Source organism: Palaemon carinicauda, chromosome 16 (genome assembly GCF_036898095.1).
Source record: "Palaemon carinicauda isolate YSFRI2023 chromosome 16, ASM3689809v2, whole genome shotgun sequence".
Lineage (NCBI taxonomy): Eukaryota > Metazoa > Arthropoda > Malacostraca > Decapoda > Palaemonidae > Palaemon > Palaemon carinicauda.
In genome coordinates this window covers 129,918,698-129,938,206 of record NC_090740.1, presented here as the reverse complement: position 1 = coordinate 129,938,206, position 19,509 = coordinate 129,918,698, and the positions used below count along the sequence as shown (strand labels likewise).

The following is a 19,509-nucleotide window of genomic DNA, read 5'->3' as shown; positions in this document are numbered from 1 at the left end:
GAAATTGGAGCTCAGCTCCACACTTAGCTTAGACGCTGCCTGACTCAACCTCACTCGGAGAATGGGGACGTAACAAATATATCAACGTATATTAGGATGCACAAAAGGCGCTACCCATCTTTAGTCAGAAGAGGTCAGCTTGCAGAGTTTCTTGGATGCTGAATCCCAAGAAAGAGGAGGATGTAATATGAAGTGGCCAGTCACTCATACATTTATCCTAGACTTACTCACGGGTAACATCTGCCATACACCAACTGATACTTGTCCTACAAGGGAGCTGAGGTATTAGTGACCAGGTTTTGTGCAGCCACCACAGAACCTAGGGTAAATATATCCAGGTTCCTGTGGGTTATGTTTTGCAGGTAGTGGATGGTGGCCGCTGTTTGCTGTTTTCACACGCCTGTATCAGAGAAATTCTTTTGAATACCAGGAATGTGCTGACACTCCTGGCCAGGAACATGGGATGACAACTGGAAGATGAGAAACTCTTTCAGAGATCTCAAGCCCCTGCTAGTTCTCGGATGCAGAGTATCCCATGGGGGACATTGCTTGCCATTGCTCTCCCCTCTTCATCCGGGGATTAATTGGGAAAATGCCCAATTTTTCCCATTCTAGGTCAAAATCGGTCTTGGAGATTTGACCACTGAGGAGAAAGGTGGCGAGGTGTTGGCAATATGGGAGCCTGTTTGGCGGCAGAACTCCTACGCCTAGGGTCACTAGTAGTCCCTGGGGACTCTGATGTTTAGAGTGGTATACAAGGAATAATTTGTACTGCTGGTGGAAGTGGGGATGGTTCGGAGACTGAATGCTTAATTGCTTGCACCAACTCTGAAAACCATAAGGTGTCCTTTGCGAATGAAGGAACACCTACTGAGGCACTCTAAGTGTGTGCATACTGGTTACCTGCTCTGGGTGAACTCCGAGTAGGGCTAACATGAACAGGTGAGTGTTCATTAGTGAGACCTGGCCTATGCAAAGGAGTGTGTGCATGAACTACTGAGGTAGGATAAACAGGTGTGACAGCAGAGCGGCATAAGCTACTGTGGTTATGCGAGCAGGTAATCACTGGCGAGCAACTGAAGTAGCTTTTATCTGTGTAAGTGCATGTGTTATCATAGTAGCATCAGGTCATGAGTGCATACACGCTGCCAAAGCAGTGCGAGATATGATTTTGCTAATTGGAGCCAAAGTCGCGAGTAAGCCTCCATCAGTGAGAGGAGCTTGCCCGTCCACCTCGCTAGGGGGTTGGGTGCCCAACACTGAACAATATTCTCACTAACCTAGGGACTACTTGCCTGCATGCCTCAGCAACATGCAATCCATCAGGAACACTCGACGGCGCACCGGTAGGAGATTGATGATTTGCCAAATGCAATCCTGCAGGAGGGGAAACACGCTCGTGTGGTAACGAGTAAGCCAAGGGGTTTATCTTGTTCACTTGCGAGCAGAAGAAAATGCAAGCTCTTCCCCGTAAAAAGGAGAAGACCTAGGTGCAAGACCCGAAGACCAAGGTCTTCACAAAATGCCAAGCATCCTGTTGTGTCCTACAGACATGAAGGTGAGGGGCGTACAATCTCCTAAGGGACTCATCATCTCGCTTCAAAGAGCAACACTCCGAAGAGCTGAAATGAGGCCTGAAAGAATCCAGTTCTCGTTACCCCATCCCCTGAGGAAGAAACCACTTAAGTGAGGAGCCTTTCACTAGTGAACGAGAGAGGTGCTCAACACCGGGTGGTGAAGCTAAGGGCTCCATGCACTGCAGGACCTCAGAGCGCTCAGCGAACACAGTCTGAGTGCGCGCAGCGCAATCAGCAAGCTTATAAGACTGACGGTGGTCAGCTTCTGGGTTTTTCTCATAAGGTTTGCCACCTGATCTCTCAGAAGATGCCAGGCTGCCATAATTCTCCTTTATATACCAGGCTGCCATAACTCTCCTTCATGTGCCAGGCTGACGTAACTCTCCTTCATACACCAGGCTGCCACTGCTCTCCTTCATTTGCCAGGCTGCCATTGCTCTCCTTCATATGCCAGAGCTGCATGAACAATGGGTGCAATAACAGAAGAAGGAAGTGCTACAGCTGGGGACACAAGAAACTCAGGAGAGTCACCAGCCCCTGAGGCTCGGAGGGGAAGACCGAGGTCAACACCTTAAGAGGCAGATGTGCAGTCCCATTGTGTCCCCATCGAAAGCACCTCAGGCAGTCGTTCCTTTATGGGAGAACCCAAGATTCCCAAGGATGACCAGAGCTGGCGCATAGTGTCCGCGGACATAGATTCCAATCCAGTCGAGGGCGCTGCCACTTTGCTGGGGGAAGCAGCAGGGCACTCAGCAAGGAAAGGTTGTCCGTGGGTAAATTGGCCACCACTCTTGCTCAATCTTCCTCTAGAGGAGACCGAACGAGCAGAGTCAACAGGGACGGAACGACACACCAGAGTAAGAACTCGGGACTTCAGACTTCGAGAAAGACCCCGAAGGCAAGGAATCCTTTTTGGACTCGTGTTTGTTTGTTTTTTTTTCTCTCGTGCCTAGCAAACCGCACCCACTGGGAGGATGGCCACTCACTATATGGAGACCCCTGCAAACAGAGATAACATCTGCACATAAAGCAAAGATCATGGGGATCCATCTCCACAGCTGACATAAAATTACAGCAAGATTGGCCCTCTATGCCAGGATAAATCTGCATAACAGCAATCCCAAACAAGCACACCTGAGAAGAAAAAGAAATGTCAAAGTAACAACCAATACTAGATACTGGTTAATGGAGGAGAGCAAGATACAGGTCCGCACTCTGAGCCAAAAGTAAAAGTTACCTCATTTCACCAGTGAATGTGAGAGCAGGGTGGCTGGTCTATCTAGCCACTAATTAGCGACAGGGTTGTTCACCTTGTTAAAACTCTTATGGCAAGTTCAGCTTCAGCAAATTTATATTCTCATATGATAAAGAGCGAAAGATTTGTAGGAGGCGTTGGAACAAATGGAGATTTTAAAGAGTAGCGACAAAACACTGAATAGTATCAAGACTCATAACTGGAATATGCTTTGGAAATCATAATACAAATGAAGAAGTTTCTTAGATAAGTGGTATCCAGAGACTGAAAAACACTATTATTTCAGAAGGTGACAATTATGACATGTCATAAGGAAAGGCAAAGGCAGACATTGAAAAGTTAGTGGATAAGCAACACAATGGAGAACAGATAAATAGTACAGCTGCAGACCTACAAGAAGAGGAAATTCAGCCAGTTGTACAAAACAAAAGAGAGAGTAGGAATTCTTATCATATATTATCTAATATAGGGGAAATCTGACATAAAATTTTTATGAAATCATAATTTGTAAAGCAAAGTAATGAACATATAACACATACTATCATAACTCAAGAGAGTACATTGATGCAACAATATATACTTAATTTGAGTTGTATGCTGCTGTTGGTTGGTTCATTCACAGCCTGATTCCAAGGCATAACAGTAAAAAAAATCTATGTTTCTTTAGAAGCTTACTCTGATTTATGGTTTGAAACTTTATATACAAGACATGGACTACTCTTAAATTGGTAAAGAAAATGTGAAACATTGCTTACTGTAAAAATCCTAAAGTAACCATGCTTCTCTTGAAGTCTTCCGGTTTTCTTTGACCAGTGACAGGACGATAAGTGCCAAGTGGAAAGCGTAGCTGAATTAAGCCACATACCATTGTTATCATCATCTGCATACCACCTGTAATGTATATTTGTCAATATAAAAAATGTAAAAAATTGCAAGGCATTCCTTAAAAAATTGGTGATTAAGCCCATCTTCCTCATTAATGATAAGTACTTCCTGGATATAGGGTGAAAATATAGTAAAGTACCAGTACTGTACAACAAAGAAACTAAGTAAAAAGTACAATTCAGGGACAAGAGAAAAAGTGATTAATATTCATACAACCTAACTAAACCAGTTTAAATCTTATACTAATGCTCAACCAATTGTAACTAATATATGAAAACTAATTTTCTGTATACATATCTCAAACAAGAAATTAGACACCAATGAATAAGTTAATTTAATCTATACCCTCATACATTATAAATACACACAATTACTGTATCTTTAAAAGCAGTATGTCAGTTTCATGAAGTACTGTTAATCAAGAATGCTCCCTTAAATTACAATGGAAATACATGCTATGTATTAAACACCACTCAATTATTAAAGAATATCATTTTTAGCAGAACCTTAAAGATGTTATATAACATAATTCATATACTACTGTACACATATTGTACAGTACTACCCTCTGTTGATCTTGGTTGGGAAAAACACCACGGGGTAATTAGTCAGTATGATGCACTGATGTAGAATACAATAAAAAAAAGGTTTTGCTCACTTTTTAAAAAGCTGCATTGGCTTTGTTGAGGCCAAAAAGTACTTCAAGTGGGATTAACGACTAGTTCACTTGATTTAACCACATCAAGGTGACTCCTTCAGAAACCTCATTATTATTATTATTAAATGCTAAGCTACAACCCTAGTTGGAAAAGCAGGATTCTATAAGCCCAGGGGGCCCAACAGGGAAAATAGCTCAGTGAGGAAAGGAAACAAGGAAAAATAAAATATTTTAAGAATAGTAACAACATTTAAATAAATATTTCCTATATAAATGATAAAAAGTTCAACAAAACAAGAGAAAGAGAAACTAGATAGAACAGTGTGCCTGAGTGTACCCTCAAGCAAGAGAACTCTAACCCAAGACAGTGGAAGGCCATGGTACAGAGGCTATAGCACTACCCAAGACTAGAGAACAATGGTTTGATTTTGGAGTGTCCTTCTCCTAGAAGAGCTGCTTACCATAGCTAAAGAGTCTCTTCTACCCTTACCAAGAGGAAAGTAGCCACTGAACAATTACATTGCCGTAGTTAACCCCTTGGGTGAAGAAGAATTGTTTAGTAATCTCAGTGTTGGCAGGTGTATGAGGACAGAGGAGAATCTGTAAAGAATAGGCCAGACTATTCGGTGTCTGTGTAGGCAAAGGGAAAGAACCGTAACCAGAGAGAAGGATCCAATATGGTACTGTCTGGCCAGTCAAAGGACCCCCTAACTCTCTAGCGGTAGTATCTCAACGGGCGGCTGAAAGTTGAGGTCATTTAAAACAGGGCTTTTAAAAAACAAAATTTATTTTAGCACAACCCATCACTTTATGGTTATCTTTAATGTCTACCAGCTCACATTCAAGACAATTTGGAAGTAGAAAAAGTATTCCAACCTGATCATCTATAAATATGAGCTTTGAACTGTCTCCAGCAGTAATGAAATCCATCCATGAAGTTGTTTGACCTTATTGCCAAAGGAGGGTCAAAAGGCAGGCCAAATTTTTTCCTGCACCAAAATCAAAGATTTTGTGAAGGATATGTATTCACCCTAGTCTGTGCCTTAGTTTACTTATTTGTTAGTGAGCAACTTTACCACAAATTCATTACTCTACAGTAATCTGATAAGATATTTAAATGAAATCAACTCTTGCTTGTCTTAAATTAAAACAGTTAATGGGGGATGTGGACTTTGGACCCTGCAAAAGAGAGAGAGAGAGAGAGAGAGAGAGAGAGAGAGAGAGAGAGAGAGAGAGAGAGAGAGAGAGAGAGAGAGAGAGAGAGATTTGAATTAAATCAATATAGTCTTAAAACAGTTAAATGGGGGATATGGACTTTGGACCTGGCAAACAAGAGAGAGAGAGAGAGAGAGAGAGAGAGAGAGAGAGAGAGAGAGAGAGAGAGAGTTAGTTATAAAGATTGTAGCGAGAAAGACTGTTGGCATAACTTAAGGTGGATTGTTTACCTTTTCCACGTTACGATACGACTGTCGCAAATGTCCTGGGTGAATGGTTTTTTAATTGACTGTACAGATTCAGTTGTGAATGCTGGATTATCATTCTTATCTATTGTCTACCAGCTTTGGAAGTGCTTTATTATATCAGTAATTATTGTCTATCTTTGCTTAGTGGTTGTGAATGATAGAATCCATTTACTGTATTATTTATCTTTAATTATAGTGTGATAGTTTAGTTAGCAAAGAATATCCATTTTTTTTCAGGCCGTAATTGGATATTCAATATTTTGAATGCTTCTTAATAATTGTGACTGGGCTTATAAAGGGAGTTGGATTTGACTGCTCTAGTGACTTGGAATATATTGTATGGTAAAGATTACCTGGCTTGTATAAAGGAATTTGCTTGGAATATCCTTTTAATGATGGCGATTAATGATACTGATGCTAAGACCAAATAAGGCAGTTCTGTCAGATTGACAGAAGGGAGTGATTGCCACAGAGCTATGCCAGTGTGCTGTTAAAGACAGTTTGGCTTAGTGTGGATGACGGTGTGTGTCCATAAATGTATACCGTACATACATATATGCATATTGTATTTTGGTTGTGTTGTTGGCTTAGTTTTAAATTTTGTTTCTGGGTTTTGAGGTTTATTTGAATACGGTTTTTATATTTTGTATGTATAGCAACAGCACTTTTTTTATGTTGCCTGTTGTAGTTTTAGTTTAAGAATTATAGATTAAGGATTATAGTAAAAAGTATTAAATTAGCTTTTGAGTATTTTTTAGTTGTACAGCCTAGATTTAAAGATTATGCTGAGTTTTACTGTTGCTTCAGTCCAAGAGTCCAGTGTTTGATAATGTAAGGGGAAAGTTTGTGTTGCAGAAATATTTGTCAGACAGTAATTCAAATGTGTGGGGTTTGTCTTTGTGACATCCCACCACAGTATGACTACAGCTTGTAGATTAAGTTTCACTCTAAACAAAACTGATGATTACCGTAACTCAATTTATCAACAGAAAAATATACCCAAGATTTATTGGTGAGTGATTATAAAATGAAATAAAAGAGCTGGAAGTAATTTTATCTACCAAAAGGGCATTTACAATTTGGCCAGCTGTTATAATACAGATAATAGAATGGACATTTACAGTAGGACACAAGAGTCAAACTTGTCAAGTAGAATCATCATCATCATCATTATTATTATTATTATTATTACTATATGCTAAGCTACAACCGTAGTTGGGATAACATAATGCTATAAGCCCAAGGGCTCGAACAGGGAACATAGATCAGTGAGGAAAGGAAATCTGGATATAAACTACAAGAGAAGTTTAAGAACAATAACAACATTAAAATAAATCTTTCTTGTATAAATTATAAAAACTTCAAAATAATAAGAAGAAGAGAAATAAGATTGAATAGTGTGCTCAAATGTACCCTCAAGCAAGAGACAGTGGAAGACCATGGTACAGAGGCTATGGCACTAACAAAGACTAGAGAACAAAGGTTTGATTTTGGAGTTTCCTTTTCCTAGAAGAACTGCTTACCATAGCTAAAGTCTCTCTTATAACTTTACCAAGAGGAAAGTAATAGTAAACATTGAACATTTACAGTGCAATAGTTAACCCCCTTAAGCAAAGAAGAATTGTTGGGTAATCTCAATATTGTTAGGTAAATGAGGACAGAGGAGAATATGTAAAGAATAGGCCCAGCTATTCAGTGTATGTGTAGGCAAAGGGAAAATAAGCCGTAGCCAGAGAAGAATCCAATGTAGTACTGTCTGGCCAGTAAAAGTACCCAATAACTCTCTGACAACAGACGGCTGGTGCCCTGGCCAACCTATTACCTATAAAAAGATACAGTGAACCCTCGCTACTTCGCGGTTCGACCATCGCGGATTCACCACTTCGCGGGTTTTTTCCATAACCCATATATATATACATATCGCGGATTTTCCGGAAATTTCGAAAATACCGCGAAATCTGAAGACCCCCAAATACGATATTTCGTTACCTGTAATTCCATTAATACTGTAATTAGTAATATCTGCTCTTACTGATTGTTCATTGCATTACATATGATATATAATTCAGCACAGAAAGAAATAAAACACGAAAAGAGAATGTAATCATACGATAATACAGTACTGTATACAGTACGTAGTAAAATTAAATCGAACATGAAACGCAAATCAGATGCAGTCATACCATATTAGAATGGTGTAAGGCTGCTGATGGCTACTACTGTACTACAAATGTAATGGATGTGCATCTTTTCCATGATTCTTTTGTATGTATACGTACGTAGTACTGCATCCAATAATATTCTTTGTTGCAAAAATCACATTTCGAATAAGCGTATGAGAGAGAGAGAGATAGAGAGAGAGAGAGAGAGAGAGACACATCCTAGAAAAGAATAAAATAGCATACGTAAAGCTATTATTATTATTGTTATTATTATTATTATTGTTGTTGTTGTTAATAAAATTATTATTGCTATTATTATCATTATTATTATTATTATTACTGTATTATTATCATACGATAATTCAGTACTGTATACAGTACGTAGTAAAATTAAATCGAACATGAAACGCAAATCAGATGCAGTCATACAATATTAGAATGGTGTAAGGCTGCTGATGGCTACTACCGTACTACAAATGTAATGGATGTGCTTCTTTTCCATGAATCTTTTGTATGTATACGTACGTAGTACTGCATCCAATAATATTCTTTGTTGCAAAAATCACATTTCGAATAAGCGTACGAGAGAGAGAGAGAGAGAGAGAGAGAGAGAGAGAGAGAGAGAGAGAGAGAGATAGAGAGAGAGGGAGACACACACATCCTACAAAAGAATAAAATAGCATACGTAAAGCTATTATTATTATTGTTATTATTATTATTATTGTTGTTGTTGTTAATAAAATTATGATTGTTATTATTATTATCATTATTATTATTATTATTATTATTATTACAGTACTGTACTGTATTATTATCATTATTTATTATTATTATTATCAATACTGTACGTACGGTATGCGCGGAGTATCTTGTACTTTGAGTTGGTAACCTACGCATCATATACTGTAAGACGGGTTGTGATTGGTTCAAGCGCTGATAGATGACGAATCAGAACTCAAGTTTTGTTATCTAGCCTGTGATTGGTGTTTTGCCCGCATCTCCAGCTTCCAGCATCTAGGTTCTCGCGGGCCCGGGTCGTCCACTTTCTCTTACCGCGTATCGCTGAGTAGACGTTCTTAAGTTTGTGAAGTTTAATCTGTGCTGTGTGCGACCTTTTTAAGTTGAACTTTTTGTCAAATCCTACTGTACAATGCCTCCCAAGCGTTCTGCTTCTACTAAGGCTGGTAGTGAGCCTAAACGCCACCGAAGGACGATGACGATTGCTGAGAAGGTTACGCTTCTCGATATGTTAAAAGACGGTAGAAGTTACGCGGCCGCGGCGCGCCATTTTGGAATCAACGAATCTACTGTTCGCTATACTGTATCAAGAAGGACGAGGAGAACATTAGAAAGACGGCTGCAATCACCTTTAGCAGATCAGCGAAGCGAGTCCTTACAACGCGTAATAAAACGATCGTACGCATGGAAGGTGCTTTAGCTGTGTGGATTGCCGACTGCCGGAAGAAGAACATAGCCTTGGATACGAACACCATCCGAACAAAGGCTTTGAGCTTGTATGCGAATTTTGCTGCAAAGGAACCTCAAGACGACGATGGCAACCATGCTGAAGAAGATGATGATGCAGATGATCCTCAACCAGGGACATCCACTGATTCCCAGTCTCAGAAACAACGTTTTTCCGCCAGCAAAGGATGGTTCGCGAAGTTTCAGAAACGCTTCGCCCTGAAAAGCGTTTCCCTGCATGGCGAGGCTGCTTCGGCTGACACTGCTGCTGCTGAAACTTACGCGAACCAGACATTCAAGAATATTATCGCCGAAGGTGGATACAAGCCGGAACAAGTGTTTAATATGGATGAGACCGGCTTGTTTTGGAAAAGAATGCCGTCGCGAACTTTCCTGTTCAAAGAGGAAGCCAAAGCCTCTGGCTTTAAAGCATTCAAGGATCGCGTTACCCTCGTGATGTGTGGCAATGCTGCTGGATTTTTGCTAAAGTCGGGCCTTATTTATAAGTCGAAAAATCCTCGCGCTTTGAAAAATAAAAATAAGAATCTCCTTCCCGTGTACTGGATGCATAATCAAAAAGCATGGATTACGAAGATGCTGACCTCCAACTGGTTCCATCAGTGTTTTATCCCGCAAGTCAGCAAATATCTCTTAGAGAAGGGCTTGCCATTCAAGATCCTTCTCCTTATGGATAACGCTGGTGGACACGCAACTGACCTGTCGCATGAGGGCATTCAGGTTGAGTTCCTGCCACCCAACACCACGTCATTAATTCAACCGATGGACCAGGGGGTTATCAGGGCGTTCAAGGCCCTCTACACGAAGAATACCTTGGCGGACCTCGTTGCGTGTGGATGCTGCCCAAGATGATGAGGATGAAGATTTTAACTTGAAGGCATACTGGCGGCAGTACACCATAGCCACGTGCCTGCAGAATATTCAGAAGGCACTGCAAGAGATGAAACCTGCAACCGTGAATGCGAGCTGGAAGAAGTTGTGGCCCCAGATTGTTTACGACGACGAGGAATTTACACCTGCTGAAATCCAACACTCTGCAATACGCAAATCTGTGCAGTTGGCTGCCATAATTGGAGGTGACGGGTTTGGCGACATGACGACTGAAGACGTCGACGAGTTGTTGGACTGCCATTCCCAGCCCCTAACTGACGCAGACCTCGAAGACCTGACAAAATCGGCAAGCGAAGAAGAGAGTGAAACCCAGGAAGAGACCCAAGAAAATGTCGAAGAAACGGGCTTAACATTAGAACGGCTTGCCAAGGCCTGCAACCATGCGAAGGAGTTGAAAGAAATGTTGCAAGAGTGGGACGAGGATATGGTTCGGTCGATGCAATTCTGCAACAAGGTTGATGACATAATGACTCCCTACAAGATGCTCTTAGATCGAAAAAAGAAGCAGCGGCAACAACTTCCGATCACAATGTTCTTCCAGCCTCGCAAAAAAGAGCCAGTTCCTCCTGCTAATACGCCTTCGGAAGAAATTGAAGAAGTTTCCCAGGAAGAAGTTGAAGAGGTGTCCCAGGAAAAGACACCTCCATCTGAAGAGACGTAAAATACTACCTGGCTGCACAGTAGAACACATCATCAGCTTCATCATCATCATTTCTACTGTGCAGCAAATTCATCGCCATCATCATTCAAGTTTTTCTTGAACTTCTTTCGTGGTGAGTACAGTAACAATCTTTATTTTTTACTTTAATATTCTCACATTCTAATATTTGTGCCTGTTTTATAGTTTAGTACTGTATGCATTAAGTTAAAGGGAAGGTTTTAAAAGTCTACATGTTGTAACCTATCATATTTTTTTTGTTTAAAATTTACATTTGTACGTACGTAAAACAATATCTCTCTCTCTCTCTCTCTCTCTCTCTCTCTCTCTCTCTCTCTCTCTCTCTCTCTCTCTCTCTCTCTCTCTCTCTCGTAAATTGTTTTTCTGCTTTGCTACGTACAGTATGTACTGTATGATTTTATATAGATACGGTAAATTATATTTGTACTAATAACATATTTTGTAAATGCTTTTACTGTAAATATCATTATTTATCACTTTCATCATGCGCGTTAAATGCCTTCTTTGTTCTGAGCGTGGTTGTTTACTGAGCGTACAGTACTTTATGACGCCGTCGTTTCAGGCGGCGTCATAAAGAAAAACATTTAATTTGGAAGTCCTAAGAAAAATTAAGTACGTAAAACATTGGTAATAAAAAAATCAACGTACTGTATAATCAATATAATCGATGCAAAAACTAACCTATACATATATGTGAACTGTACACTAAATGAGTTTGTTTCTTCATTATGATCAGAGATGAACGTAAACAAAACATTGGTTGCCATTTTTTATCGTGCTTTTTAGGTGTTTAGGAAACGCATGATATAAAATCGCCTTTAATATTTGTGCCTGTTTTAGTTTAGGGTGCTGTAGTACATGCATTAAGTGTTCCGTACATTAAAGGGTGGTTTGTTAACAGTACTACGTACAAGGGAAGGTTTTAAAAGTCCGAATATACATGTTAAATAAATAGGTAAATATGATGTCACTACTTCGCGGATTTTCACCTATCGCGGCCGGGTCTGGAACCTATCTACCGCGATAAACGAGGGTTCACTGTATGTGGATAATTTTAGAAGGCAAATTTAGTTTGGGGTTGACTTCCAAATTCATTTTAAAGATCTGAGAAATGAATACCTACCTACTTTCATGACCCTTGCATTTTAGATTTAGTTCCTATAATTCAGTATTACCATTATAGACTCTTGAGATGACTCGTCTATGCCAGTAAGTGTGTATTTTTTGACAAATTTTACTTGGCCATACACACGCACATAAAAACATTCCACAAGTGTTCCAAAGATGTTTAGTTAAAAAAAAAAAACTCTTACACCTCTCTCTGGCCAAATGAGCATATCTTCCTGATGCCTCAACTGTACTAGCAAAAAGAAAATGATACATGGCAGAGAAGTTAAGAATGAGAGGAAGCTGTATGATTTTTACCAAAAATCTGGATATATTAACAGGCTAATCCTGTTCCAGTTCTTACAATAAGATATTTTGCTAGACAGGGTGTGTAGCTAGCTTCCTTATATGTCTAGCTGAACTAAGGGATAATGTAATAGAAACGCAGACTTGAGGGTTAGGTCCTTCAGCAAGATATCCTTAAGAGATTTTTATACAGGACTGGACAGGTGTTTAGAAATAGAGACATGTTCAATGGACAAGGTTAGAAAACCTTGGGAAGAGCCCTTCCTCTCAAAGCTGTGACACCTCCTATTGAGTTAACAATTTTCTTGGTCCACATAAACACGAAATGTCACTAAAGGCAAAATACTGTAGTGGTAAGGAGTGGATCAAGATGATACTTACAACACTAACTGGAAGTAAGCACTACTTGGGCTGGTGCAGTCTTGCTATATATTAATAGCCTAAGGTTGTAAGAATGTCAGAAGTCTGGCATAAAAAGCCCCTCCTGATATAACAATGCTTGTAGCCGTAACAGGTGTAAGTAAAAAAAGGCCACAGTAAAACTTTTGGAAGTGAGGCTGATAAAGCAGCTTACTCTAATTTGAATATGCTTTAGGATGACAATGAAAAATTTACAAAAAAATGAATCTGAATAAAAGAGGTTGGACAGCAAGGTGATAGAAAGGAAGCTACAGTAAAGGTAGCCTATAGCAGAAGGCTAAAAAGTGATGGGAGTCCAGCTGAGGGCTGAAGGGATACTGATACGATACTCTAGCAATACCTACACTGCATCATGTGAGGTTCACTGATGGTCCTACTCCTATAATTACATCTTTTCTCTTGAACATAAGACTTGAGGTAAGTCTACCTCACACTCACTGGGATGACTTTTGCCTGGCAATACCTATGTCTAGCCATGGTTTATACCAAAGCATAGGATACTTATGAATACTCCCTGTCCATTTTGGATTTAAGAAATTCAAACTTTAAATTATTTGGAGGATATGGACAAGTGAGGAATATTTGTGACATGGAAAGGGAAATGGAAATCCTAGAACAAACAGGAGTCATATCATTAGTATATAAATGATGAATTATGTACTCTACGGTATTTCTAAAATATGATATTTTGATTATAAAATAAATTTTTGAATATACTTACCCGGTGAATATATAATAGCTGACGTCTCGGACGGCTCGACAGAAACACAAAAACTCGCGAGCGATCGCCATGAAGGTTGCGGGTGTGCCCACCAGCGCCAACTATCGGCCAGATACCGCATATACATGTAAACAGCTCCAGTTCTTCTCATCCCGCTGGGTCTCTATCGGGGAGGAAGGGGGGGCCTTTATTCAAAAATTTATTTTATAATCAAAATATCATTTTTAAATATTAAACTTAGCCGGTGAATATATAATAGCTGATTCACACCCATGGTGGTGGGTAGAGACCAGTATTAATACAGTTTACGGCGTATATGCTTAGAGTTTTTGACAGTTATATCATAACAAAACCCAAATAAATATAGGTACCTGGTAAGGAAGCTGACTCTGACGATTACTCTGCCTTGTTAGTCTGCTTTCCTCATGAAGCCCAGCCACCCTCTTAGGATGCTGAAAGATTCCCAAGAGCTGAAGTATCAAGGGCGGCAACCCATACAACAGGACCTCATCAAAACCCTTAATCTGGGCGCTCTCAAGAAATGACATTTGACCACCCGCCAAATCAACCAGGATGCGAAAGGCTTCTTAGCCTTCCGTACAACCCAAAAACAAGATTAAAAACATTTCAAGAGACAGATTAAAAGGATATTGGAATTAAGGGAATGTAGTGGTAGAACCCTCACCCACTACTGCACTCGCTGTAACGAATGGACCCAGTGTGTAGCAGTCCTCATAAAGAGTCTGGACATCTTTTAAGTAAAATGACGCGAATACCGACTTGCTTCTCCAAAAGGTCGCGTCCATAATACTTCGCAGAGATCTATTTTGCTTAAAGGCCACGGAAGTTGCTATAGCTCTTACTTCGTGTGTCTTAGCCTTAAGCAAGCAACGGTCTTTTTCACTCAAGTGAGAATGAGCCTCTCGGATTAAAAATCTAATAAAATATGACAAAGCATTCTTTGACATAGGTAATGATGGCTTCTTAACTGAGCACCACAAGGCCTCAGATCCACCTCGTAAGGACTTAGTACGAGCTAAGTAGAACTTAAGAGCTCTAACTGGACACAGTACTCTTTCAAGCTCGTTGCCTACGATCTCTGACAGGCAAGGTATATCAAATGACTTAGGCCAAGGACGAGAAGGCAGTTCATTTTTGGCCAGGAAACCAAGCTGGAGTGAACATGTGGCTTTATCTGTGGAAAAGCCGATGTTCCTACTGAAGGCATGGATCTCACTGACCCTTTTAGCTGAAGCCAAGCACACTAAGAAAAGTGTCTTGAGGGTGAGATCCTTCAGGGAGGCTGAATGTAATGGCTCAAACCTGTCTGACATTAGGAACCTTAGGACCACGTCTAAGTTCCATCCAGGAGTTGCCATACGACGCTCCTTAGAGGTCTCGAAAGACTTAAGGAGATCTTGGAGATCTTTATTATTGGAAAGATCTAAGCCTCTATGTCTAAAGACCGAAGTCAACATGCTCCTGTAGCCCTTAATAGTGGGTGCTGAGAGGGAGCGAACATTTCTCAGATGTAAGAGAAAGTCTGCGATTTGGGCTACAGAGGTACTGGAAGAGGAAACAGATGCTGACTTGCACCAGTCTCGAAAGACTTCCCACTTCGACTGGTATACTTTGATGGTAGAAGCTCTCCTAGCTCTCGCAATCGCTCTGGCTGCCTCCTTCGAAAAGCCTCGAGCTCTTGAGAGTCTTTCGATAGTCTGAAGGCAGTCAGACGAAGCGCGGGGAGGCTTTGATGAAGATCCCTTACGTGGGGCTGCCGTAAGAGATCTATCCTTAGAGGAAGACTCCTTGGAATGTCTACCAGCCATTGAAGTACCTCTGTGAACCACTCTCTCGCGGGCCAGAGGGGAGCAACCAACGTCAACCTTGTCCCTTCGTGAGAGGCGAACTTCTGCAGTACCTTGTTGACTATCTTGAATGGTGGGAATGCGTACAAGTCCAGGTGAGACCAGTCCAGTAGAAACGCGTCTATGTGGGTTGCCTCTGGATCTGGGACTGGCGAGCAATATATCGGGAGCCTTTTGGTCAACGAGGTGGCAAAGAGGTCTATGGAGGGTTGACCCCAAGTCGCCCAAAGACTCTTGCACACGTCCTTGTGGAGGGTCCATTCCGTGGGGATCACCTGACCTCTCCGACTGAGACAGTCTGCCAAGACGTTCAAGTCCCCCTGGATGAATCTTGTCAACAGGGAGGTGCCTCGGTTTTTTTACCAAATGAGGAGGTCCCTTGCGATCACGTACAGTGTGTGGGAGTGAGTGCCTCCTTGCTTGGAGATGTACGCCAAAGCTGTGGTGTTGTCTGAATTGACCTCTACCACTTTGTTTCGAAGAATGCTCTCGAAACTCATCAAGGCCAAGTGGACTGCTAATAGCTCCTTGCCGTTGATGTGCATGCTCTTCTGAACCGACGTCCAAAGACCCGAACATTCCCGACCGTCCAGAGTCGCACCACAACCCAAATCCGACGCGTCTGAGAACAACACGTGGTTTGGGTTCTTGACTGCCAGGGACAGACCCTCTCTCAGACTTATGTTGCTGTCCCACCAGTTCAGGCATGCTTTTACTGGCTCGGAGACCGGGATTAATACAGCTTCTAAAGTCTTGCTCTTGTTCCAGTGAGAGTCTAGATGGAACTGGAGAGGGCGAAGGTGAAGTCTCCCTAGCGAGACAAACTGCTCCAGGGATGACAGAGTCCCTACGAGACTCATCCAACTTCTTACTGAACAACGTTCTCTTTTCAGCATGAGTCGGACTTTGAGCAGGGCTTGTTCTATTCGGGTGGCAGACGGAAAAGCCCGAAAAACTAGACTGCGAATCTCCATCCCCAAATAGAGAATCGTCTGGGATGGAATCAGTTGAGACTTTTCTATGTTGACCAAAAGTCCCAACTCCTTTGCCAGACCCAACGTCCAGTGTAGGTCCTGCAGACAGCGATGACTGGACGATGCTCTGAGAAGCCAGTCGTCCAAGTACAGGGAGGCTCGAATTCCCGATAAATGAAGGAATTTTGCCACATTCCTCATGAGCCTCGTAGACACGAGAGGAGCAGGACTGAGGCCGAAGCACAGTGCTCGAAACTGGTACACCACATTCCTGTAAACAAACCTCAGAAACGGTTGGGAATCCGGGTGTATAGGAATGTGGAAGTACGCGTCTTGCAGGTCGAGAGAGACCATTCAGTCTCCCTCTCTGACCGCTGCTAGAACGGACTTCGTGGTCTCCATCGTAAATTTTGTTTTCGTAACAAAAACGTTGAGCGCACTGACGTCTAGCACTGGCCTCCAACCTCCTGTATGCTTTGGGACTAGGAAGAGACGGTTGTAAAATCCCGGTGATTGAAGGTCCGAGACTTTCACCACCGCTCCCTTCTCTAGCAACAGAGACACTTCGTGATGTAGAGCTTGTCTCTTTGACTCCTCTCGATACCTGGGAGAGAGGTCTCGAGGAACTGTTACTAGAGGAGGTCTGCGTACAAAAGGTATTTTGTACCCCTCCTTGAGCAACAACACAGACTCTTGGTCTGCACCCCTCTTCTCCCAGGTCTGCCAGAAGTTGTTCAGTCTGGCCCCTACCGCTGTCTGAGGATGTGGGCAGTCAGACTCTGCCACGGGAGGACTTGGCTCCTCTCCTCTTACCTCTCTTTCCCTTGGCACGAGAGCCTCCCCTGCTGGGAGCTCTGCCACGAAAGGGCGGGATAAACCTATACGCAGGAGTCTCGATTCTGGGTCTCACAATAAAGGATGAAGAAGGAGCTCCCTTGCGAGCAGAAGAAGCCATCAGGTCATGTGTGTCCTTCTGTACAAGCGAAGCAGCAATGTCCTTAATCAGCTGTTGAGGAAACAAGGCAGCCGATAAGGGAGCAAAGAGAAGTTCCGATCTTTGACAGGGCGTAACTCCTGCTGAAAGGAAAGAGCAAAGGGTTTCTCTCTTCTTCAAGACTCCAGACGTAAAGGTGGAGGCGAGCTCATTGGAACCATCGCGGATGGCTTTGTCCATACAAGACATAATAAGTAAGGACACATCTTGGTCAGCAGACGAGATCTTCCTACTTAATGCTCCTAGAGACCAATCTAAAAAGTTAAAAACTTCGAAGGCCCTGTATACCCCTTTAAGGAGATGGTCAAGGTCCGAGGAGGACCAACAAATTTTAGAGCGTCTCATGGCCAGGCGACGGGGAGTCTACGAGGCTTGAGAAGTCACCCTGGGCAGAGGCAGGGACTCCCAAGCCGAGAACTTCTCCCGTGTCATACCAGACGCTCGATCTAGAAGCTAGCTTAAAAGGAGGGAAGGCAAAGGCCGTCTTCCCAAACTCCTCCTGGTAACCAACCAGTCGCCTAGAAGACGTAAAGCCCTCTTAAAAGAGTGAGAGAGCACTAGCTTAGTAAAGGCAGGCTTGGTAGCAGCTAAACCTAGCGCAAACTCAGACGGAGGCGAACGAGGAGCGGCAGTAACAAAATGATCTGGGAAAAGATCCTTGAAAATCATCATGATTTTCTTAAAATCCATAGAAGGTTGCGCAGCCTTAGGTTCTTCTACGTCTGATAAAACATCCAAAGGATTATCAGTAGGAGGAGGATCAGCAACATCCTCATCAGAAGGAACCTCGTCCGACAACTGATGAGTCTCAAGCAAGGGAGAGACCTGCCTTGGTGGCAATGCTTGACAAGCAGAGTCCACACGCAAGCAAGGGAGAGACCTGCCTTGGTGGCAGTGCTTGACAAGCAGAGTCCACACGCAAAGGAGCATCAGTAGCAGTCAAGGACGCTACGTCATGTAACTGCTTAAAGGACTGACCAGCAACAACAACAGGAGCGGGAGGACGCTCGACGTCAAGTCGAGACTGCCTTGACTGCCTAGATTGAGCAGTTAAAACAACTCTTGACTGCGGTGCTTGACGCTCAACGTCAAAACAAGTCAACTTAGCTGGTTGGCGAACGTCCTGAACGTCAACACGAGCATGCGGCAGCGGCTGAACGTCAACAAGCGGCTGAAAGTCAACACGGGACTGCATCGAGTGAGGCTCCAAGTCACGTGACTGACGTGACTTTGTAACGTCAACAGGACGAGCAAAGGCTCGTTTGGGCGGCTGACGGCCAGGATCTCGATCAGCGTAACGGCGAGGATCATCGTGAACCTGCTCAACAGTATACTCCTCCATAAGGGAGGCAAGCTTATTCTGCATATCCTGCAGGACAACCCATTTAGGATCAACGGGAGTCGGTACGGGTCGAGACGATGGTAACGTCTGTGACGGCAAAACATTGCCTAAACTAAGACTCTCGGAGCCCGTGTTACGCTTTTGTTTAGGCGGCGAGCAGTCTTCCTATGACTGCACAGGGTCAGAGCTGTCCCAATGGCTACAGCCAGGACGCTGGACCTGTCCTGAAGGGACTGACTTCCGCTTTAAGGGTCTAAAACCTTGCTCCACGGTTTCTTACGCGAGAAGCCTTCGGATGACGAGGAGAAAACCGCCTCGCTCGTCTTATGGTAGGGGCGGTCTTGACGAGACACGCCCGAAACCATAGAGGGAACGTCTGTTCATTGGTTAAAGCCTCTCGTCCCCATAAGTCCTACGACATTACTTCTCCCTGGTGCATGGGAGCTTGCAAGAGGTCTCGGACTAGGCGAACGACAAGCACGAACAGACGAACCCTCGGTCGCAACACTTATAACACTTTGCGCACTAATCACTTTATCCCCACGATTTTCTAATGTGGCACTCTGACACTTTAACACTTTTACATCCGCCATGAGTTGATTACGGTCCGTTGCCAAAGATTCAACTCTCTCGCCCAACGCTTGAATGGCACGCAACATATCCCGCATTGATGGTTCATGAGTGCTAGTAGAAGGTTCAGGCACAGCTACTACAGGGGAAGGATT

The 19,509-nt window shown here is 42.6% G+C and overlaps 1 protein-coding gene across 3 annotated transcripts in view; it reads right to left on the bottom strand.

The window, feature by feature from the left end:
- Window positions 1-19,509, bottom strand: part of LOC137655876 (solute carrier family 35 member E2A-like) — a 99,673-nt gene that overhangs the window by 45,426 nt on the left and 34,738 nt on the right. For all 3 annotated transcript variants that reach the window (XM_068390085.1, XM_068390086.1, XM_068390084.1), the window contains exon 4: window positions 3,588-3,723. In XM_068390085.1, the coding sequence (XP_068246186.1) occupies window positions 3,588-3,723 (136 nt within the window). The remainder of the gene's footprint in view (window positions 1-3,587; window positions 3,724-19,509) is intronic.